The following is a 7,440-nucleotide window of genomic DNA, read 5'->3' as shown; positions in this document are numbered from 1 at the left end:
CCAGTAGGACTAGGCTGATTGATGTTTCCCTGTCTTCGCTGTTACTCTCCCTCTTCCTTTCTCTCTAAAATCAATAAAAACATACTTTGTTTTTAAAAAATGTAAACATGTTTTTATCTTATATACAAACACTAGTATAGACCTATACCCCTCACACAGTTTATTTATATTTCAACATTTAGTCAGCTTTAGTCTCCTCTGGTTTCTGACAGTCTCTCTGTCTTTCCTTATTTCTCAGGACCTTGAGATCTTTGAGGAAAACTGGGTAGGTATTTTGTAGAATGTTCCTCAGATTGGGTTTGTCTGATTTTTTTTCTTCACATTAAGATTGAGCTTAAAGATTTGGGGGAAGGCCGAAACCGGTTTGGCTCAGTGGATAGAGTGTCAGCCTGTGGACTGAAAGGTCCCAGGTACGATTCTGGTCAAGGGCATGTACTTTGGTTGCGGGCACATCCCCAGTAAGGGGGTGTGCAGGAGGCAGCTGGTCGATGTTTCTCTCTTCGATGTTTCTAGCTCTCTATCCCTCTCCCTTCCCCTCTGTAATAAATCAATAAAATATAGTTTAAAAAATATTTGGGGAAGATTACCATACAAGTAAAGTGCTTTTCCCATCACGTATCAGGGAGAATGTCATCTAACATGATTTATTACTTCTGTTGTTAACCTTGATTACTTGGTTAAGGTAGTGACTGCCAGCTTCTCCACTGAAAAGTTACTAATTTTCCATTTCCATGCTCTGTTCACTCTTTGCCAGTCACAACATCTAGCCCATATATTTTTTAATTTAACAGATCTTTATTGTTCAGCTTAATACAATTGTTTCTCATTTTTCCCCTATAACTCCTCTCCACCCAGTTCTCACCTCACCCTCTGCCCTTACCCCCCCCCCCATCCACACTGTCCTTATCCATAGGTGTACAATTTTTTAAAAAATATATTTTATTGATTTTTTTTTTTTTACAGAAAGGGAGAGAGAGAGAGCTAGAAACGGCGATGAGAGAGAAACATCGACCTGCTGCCTCTTGCACACCCCCTACCGGGGATGTGCCTGCCACCAATGTACATGCCCTTGACTGGAATCGAACCTGGGACCTTTCAGTCCGAAGACTGATGCTCTACCGCTGAGCCAAACCGGTTTCAGCATAGGTGTACGATTTTTGTCCAGTCTCTTCACATATTACCCCCCCCCCCCACTCCTTTCCCCCTGAGAAATATCAATCCACTCCCATTCTATGCCCTTGATTCTATTATATTCACCAGTTTATTCTGTTCCTCTGATTTTTAGTTCACTTGATTTTTAGATTCACATGTTGATAGATGTGTATTTGTTGTTCATAATTTTTGTTATTGTAAAGAATAGGGACAATGTATGCAAAGAACCTGGTACTCTGCCAGCAAGAACGAACGGGAACTGTGTGCTTGCTGAGTGTTAGCAAAGGAGTCCGGACTTAGGGAGGTGACAGGCCAGGTCTCCAAAGGCGCGGCCTCTGACTCCCCCAGGCCCCGCCCGGGCTCCGGCCCCGCCCGCGCCCCTCACCTCTCGCGCGCTCCGCCCAGCGGCCCGGACGCAGGTCCCGGAGGCTTCTCGTCCCGCGGAGCCGGAGCAGGTACGCAGCGGCGGCCCCCTAGTCCTTCCCCAGCCGCCCCCAGGGCTCCGGGAGTCTCCGGGGAGGAATGGAGCCGCACCCGGGACCCCTAGTCCTTCCCCAGCCGCCCCCAGGGCTCCGGGAGTCTCCGGGGAGGAATGGAGCCGCACCCGGAGACCGGGCCGCGGGGAGCGGCTCCTGTGCGTCGGTCTCCATGGCAACGCAGCGCTCTGTTGCTTCGGGGAGTGTCCCTAAAGGAGGATTTCCCCCCAAAACCTGGGCTCTAACCCCCTGCTGCCGCCCTGGGAGCGTCAGGGGCCGGTAGTTCCCGCGCCGCTGCCCTGGCTTCCGATCCCCTATCTGCCTCCCTCAGAATCCGGGGTCCGCAGCGTCCCCCCCACCTCCCCCTTCCTTCCCGGCAAACATCACCAAAGCAGCACCCCCGGCCTCACTCACTCCAAAGCAGAACCCCCGGCCTCACTCACTCCAAAGCAGAACCCCCGGCCTCACTCACTCCAAAGCAGAACCCCCGGCCTCACTCACTCCAAAGCAGAACCCCCGGCCTCACTCACTCCAAAGCAGAACCCCCGGCCCCACTCCAAAGCAGAACCCCCGGCCTCACTCACTCCAAAGCAGAACCCCTGGCCGGGGGCTCAGTGGGTTGCATCGGCCTCCATACACCAAAAGGTGGCGGGTTTGATCCCAGGTCGGAGCACACACCCAGGTTTCAGGTTGGATCCCAGGCGAGAGGCAGCTGATGGATGTTTCTCTCACATCAGTGTTTCTCCACCGCCCCCCACCCCCTTCCTTTTTCTGAAAATCAATTTTAAGAGATGGTTAAAAAAAAAAAAATAACCAGTCTGCTCATTCGGTTTTAAGAAGTCAACATCAGACCCGAACAGGAAGTATAAAGGGGAGATGCAAGTGAACAGTTCATAACAAAGTGTAAGTGCTTGTGCTGCTACACTGAACGCGCACTGCCGCCAGGCCGCGCCCTGCCCGGAGTCACCGCCCACGATGGGTTCAGCGGCCAGCAGAGGCAGTTGGAGGCGTGACTTTCCAAAAACGGTGAAGAGGTCTTGGTAAACACCCAAACAAAACTAAGTGCAGTTAAAGCCTTGATTTACGTGTAGTTGCATCCCTCAAAAATTGTCCATTAAAACTGTGTTAAAATTGCTTTGTATTCATATGTAAAATAGAGCTGGGTTTTAGCTGCAGATATATGGATTTTTCCAGGAACATGAATGTGGGGGAGACTTTCTAATATAGAGCTGCGAGATAATTCTTTATTGTGTGGACCGTCCCTTCTATCTCAGAATCTTTGGGTCCCACTCCCTAACTGCATCTAAATTCCTCGGTGCCTCTCCATCTCTGAGGAGAACAGAAAACAAACAAACAAACAAACAAACAAAAACACACCAAACCCCATAAATTTCCAGAAGGCCCCCGAGGGGGCAGTATTCGTTACTGAGAAAGGCTGGGTTGTAAAATGCCACAGGCATAAGGACATCCTGCTTCACAGGGTGATAATGCCCAGCTCACCCACCAGGGTGCCAACTGAGCAACAGCCCACGTCTGATCTCAGAGCCCACCAAGAAGCGCCGTCCCATTTTGGCTCTTACCTGCGGCCACCTGGAAGGTTATTTGACTGTCTTGGTTCAGGTCTGAAGGAAAGTTTTAGCAAAATGAGTTATTTTATATTTTAGTGATCGATTTTCTGACTTTGTTAATGTTTATGAAAAAGGTGCAATACAATTTCATTTCTCTAATTTCAGGGAACTTCGTGCATTGGAAACCATGGATAAATATGATGTGATTAAGGTCATTGGGGAAGGTGCCTTCGGGAAAGCATACTTGGCCAAAGGGAAATCACATAGCAAGCACTGTGTTATAAAAGAGATCAATTTTGCAAAGGTAAAATTAAGAAACTCAAATTCCTATTCATACTCAGTGGTGTATTCAGCTGGCTTTTAATCTAGTATTTAAAGGAAACAAGTTTTGGGTTTTTATTACAGGTATGAGCTAGTTGACTCTTGTTAATTCCACCTCCTAAATCCATTGTCCAAACAGCAACCAGTAAACACATTTAAAAAAATAAGTGTTGCTCAGTGGTTGAGCATTGACCTAGGAACCAGAAGGTTACATTCTATCGCCCCCCCCCCCCCCCCCCCAAATCAGGGCACATGCCCAGGTTTCAGGCTCCATCCCCAGGATGGGGCATGTAGAAGGCTGTCAATCAATGATTCTCTTTCACCATTGATATTTTTATATCTCTCTACCTCTCCCTTCATCTCTGTAATCGATAACTATATATATATATATATATATATATATATATATATATATATACACAAAAAGAAAAAGAAATCAAGAGTGAAAAGAAAAGAGTCCACACCATTCTGGCTCCCATGGCAGTCCGTGGGTGGCCTGCAGGCCTATGAGGCACTGCCTTCCTCTGTTGCTGACTCAGCTGTTTTGCCAGTGCACTGTGTGAGGTCCTTGGAATCATTCGGTCTGGCCCTGCCGAGGCACGAGGGGCGAGTTAATGAAATGTTTGACCAAATATAGCAGGCTAATTTTTAGGTTGATAATTTTGTATGGCCCATGAAGGATGTTATAAATATCCAAATGGCTCTTGGCAGAAAAATGGTTCCCCATCCCTGTTCTAGAGAATTTCTACACGAGAGCATCAGAAAAAGATTTATACATAATGTCTGCAAAATAGACTACTCAAGCTGCACAGTGTTAATAATGCCACTGATTTGGACACCTAAAAATGGTTAAAATGTTGTAAACTTTGTTATATTTATGTTATCACAGTTTAAAAATTGCAAAGAAGAAAAAAAGAGAGGACTAACCAAATTTACATCAAAGCTGAAAGTATAGATGATTAACTTCTAAGAGAATGCTTTATTTACCAAAATAGGGTCCTTTTTATGGATCTATGGTTTACTTCTACTAATGCGCTCTTATTCTAGTGTCCTGTCAGTGCTTCCTTTTATGACATTATTCTGCTCACTCCCTTGTGTATCTGACTACTTTTTCTCAGGCCTCACTGTCTACTCACCTTCTATGTATCCTTTGCTGGCTCGCATTGTTATTGGAGAATTGCGCAGGTGGAATTTCTCCATTGTTAGAGGAAGTGGAGTTCTTGGGGCGCCACTGGAATAAGGATTTCTGGAGGCCCCCAGGGGAGAATGAGATGTGGTAGAAAGCTTTATTTGCATGGAGTTATATCCCTTGGTTTCCAAAGTCCTATTTCCCTTAAACCAGTCCTGGGAAAGGTGCAGCCGGGAATCCAGCAGAGCTAAAAGCAAAGCCAGTGTCCGGAGTGTCCCATGGTGGAGCTGGGTCCCCTGTAGCATAGGCTAGTTGTAGCCCATTAGGCCATTGTGTGTGATCCACCGGGCCGTGTGGGCGAGTGCAGGGGGCGGGGGGAGGGCACAACAAGAGAGCCAGGTGCGTGGGCCAGCAGACAAGAGAGAGCAGCTCTTTATTTAGGAGCTTAAATAGCAAATATTCCTGCACCTGCAGTGGCCACGTCTATATGCCTGCTCTGTTCCCAGGTATGACCGACAGGCAGGCACCCTCTCTATGTCACCTAGGCTTTACTGGGCCTGCGTCTAATCTTTCTTTGTCCAGTTCCTTCCCCAGGTTCTGCGGGAAACAGATGTGGAGAGTGGTAAATGCAGCTTTCTGGCACAAATGGCATGCCTATATGATCTGGCCTTTCCTTTGCACCTTTCCTGTTAATTAATAATCAAGTTATTACGATGGTATCATCATTTCTCTGTACTTTGTATAGTCACCTCACTTCAATTGTGACCACTAAACAGATCACTCTTAAAACCCCCTCTCCAGTCCTGATACCTTCCAGCGCCTTAGCTCTGCATTTCATCTGCCAGCTAGATATCTTCAAGTAATAAACACTTATTATCTTGCATCTAGAATTAAGGGTGAAGATCCTTGAGAACCATCTTGAAAGGGACCATAAAAATACCCCAAAGTAGAAATTTCTCATCTTTCTAAGCAAACCCACTTCATCTGCTGTGTGCTTCACTGTGTTCATGGCATCAATGTCCTTATGATATCCAGGCTCAAAACCTTGGGTCATCTGTGAATTTTTTTCTCTTTAAAGGCACCCAAAACACCAGGAAAGTTGTTATCTGACAGCCTCCTGAATTTCAATGAGGGACCCTGACTGCATTGTGATGAAGCCAATTATTAAAGCAATTAAAGCAAACAGAATTATTAAAGAAGCCAGGCAAGCAAATCTGTTTCATCTGGCTCAGAGCACAGATGAGCAGCACTCAGCTAGTATGAGGAGCGAGTTGGTGGGGGTTCATGGCATTATATTCCCTCCTGTCTATAGATTTTTAAATCCTCTGCTGAATATCTTGGTACATATTAATTCTCAAGGTCCCTTGAAACTGCTGGCTTCTCTGTTTATGGAGTAAAAAATAAAACTGCCCTGCCCAGCTGGCATGGCTCAGTGGTTGAGCATCAACCTATGAACCAGGAGGTTACAGTTCCATTCCTGGATAGGGTACATGTCCATGTTGCATGCTTGATCCCTTGTAGGTGTTTGTAGGAGACAGCTGATCAATGATTCTCATAATTGTTGTTTTTATCTCTCTCCCCTCCTCTCTGAAATCAATAAAAGTATATTTAAAAAGTAATAAAATAAAACAGCCCTTAGTTGGAGAGTCATTAACCGTTTGCTTTCAAGCTGTCCGTGGGAAGGGTAAGAGCTTGCAGTCTTGCAGTTACAGCTGGTTGCAAATTGTTCACACAGTTTGGCCTTGTTTTAACATTCTTGTCTTAGTTTCCCTATTCCATTGCCCTGGAATTTTCCTAGCTTCTCACTGCCCTGTAACATTTCTAGATGAAATTTCTTTTTAAATACTGCTGATGCTTTCTCTTCCTTGACTTTGAATTTCTTTTGTTCATGTCTTAGATCAGTCAGTAGCGTTCTCAAGGCTCTAGCTTTCACATAGTACAATTTTGATAATGCTCCAGTTATGACCCCAAACATTCACTGGGACAGAAATTATAAAGGAAAAGATAGCTAAGTTTGACTATATAGAGATACAAAGCTTCCATGTGTCAAAAAAAGCCACCACGAGTAAATTGAAAGGAAATTCACAAAATATAAAAAATATTTGCAAGTATTGACTAAAAGGTGCTAGTTTTTATAAATAAAAAACAAAACAAAACCCATAACTAAAGACATAACCCATAACAATTTCAAATTAATTTGTAAACTAATTAATGTAAATAAATAACACTTTTTGTTTATGCATTTGGGGAGGACTAAAAAGAATATAAAAATGGGAGGAAGCATCACTCTCTTATTCTGCTGATGGGAAGGTGGACTGTGAAAGGTGACCATAGTGGGTTAGCATGGTGGTGCACAGGTAGGCTAAGTAGCCATCTCAGACAGTGATTAAAGTAGCATTTAATTTATTTAAGGGAAATTTTGTTTTCTGATGAGAGATTAGTTTCAGAATTTCCGCTAAAGCTAGTAAAACCCTGGAGAATTTTAGATAATGTAACTGAAACCAAACAATTGTCTGTTGCCATGAAAATCAAACTTGTGAGACAAATGCTGGTGAAAAAGGAAAGTGGTTTATTCAAGTGCCAGACACCTGAGAAGACAGAAGACTCTTGTTGCAAAGCCCATCTCAAAATCTCATTGCAGGCAAAGATTTTTATATGGCAGGGGAGGGAAAGCAGAACAACGAGATCAAGGGGGGGGGGGGGGATTTGAAAGGTTCTCTATGTGCAGATCAGTACAGTCCATTCCAATAAGGATCTTGAAACTGGTCAAGTGATGGTTTGGTGTGTATCATCC

The 7,440-nt window shown here is 44.7% G+C and overlaps 2 protein-coding genes across 2 annotated transcripts in view; one reads left to right on the top strand and one right to left on the bottom strand.

Annotated features, from left to right (window-relative positions):
* Nucleotides 1-7,440, bottom strand: part of THSD1 (thrombospondin type 1 domain containing 1) — a 169,733-nt gene that overhangs the window by 155,733 nt on the left and 6,560 nt on the right. The gene's annotated exons all lie outside the window — the stretch shown is intronic.
* NEK5 (NIMA related kinase 5) overlaps nt 3,365-7,440 on the top strand; it is a 74,315-nt gene continuing 70,239 nt past the window's right edge. Inside the window, exon 1 of the mRNA XM_084879362.1 lies at nt 3,365-3,500. Coding sequence (XP_084735488.1) covers nt 3,384-3,500 — 117 coding nt within the window. The 5' untranslated portion in view covers nt 3,365-3,383. The remainder of the gene's footprint in view (nt 3,501-7,440) is intronic.

The sequence above is a fragment of the Pipistrellus hanaki genome, assembly GCF_964339955.1.
Source record: "Pipistrellus hanaki genome assembly, chromosome: 3".
Classification (NCBI taxonomy): domain Eukaryota; kingdom Metazoa; phylum Chordata; class Mammalia; order Chiroptera; family Vespertilionidae; genus Pipistrellus; species Pipistrellus hanaki.
Note: the sequence above shows the minus strand (reverse complement) of the source record. Positions and strands in the feature narration are given on the sequence as shown.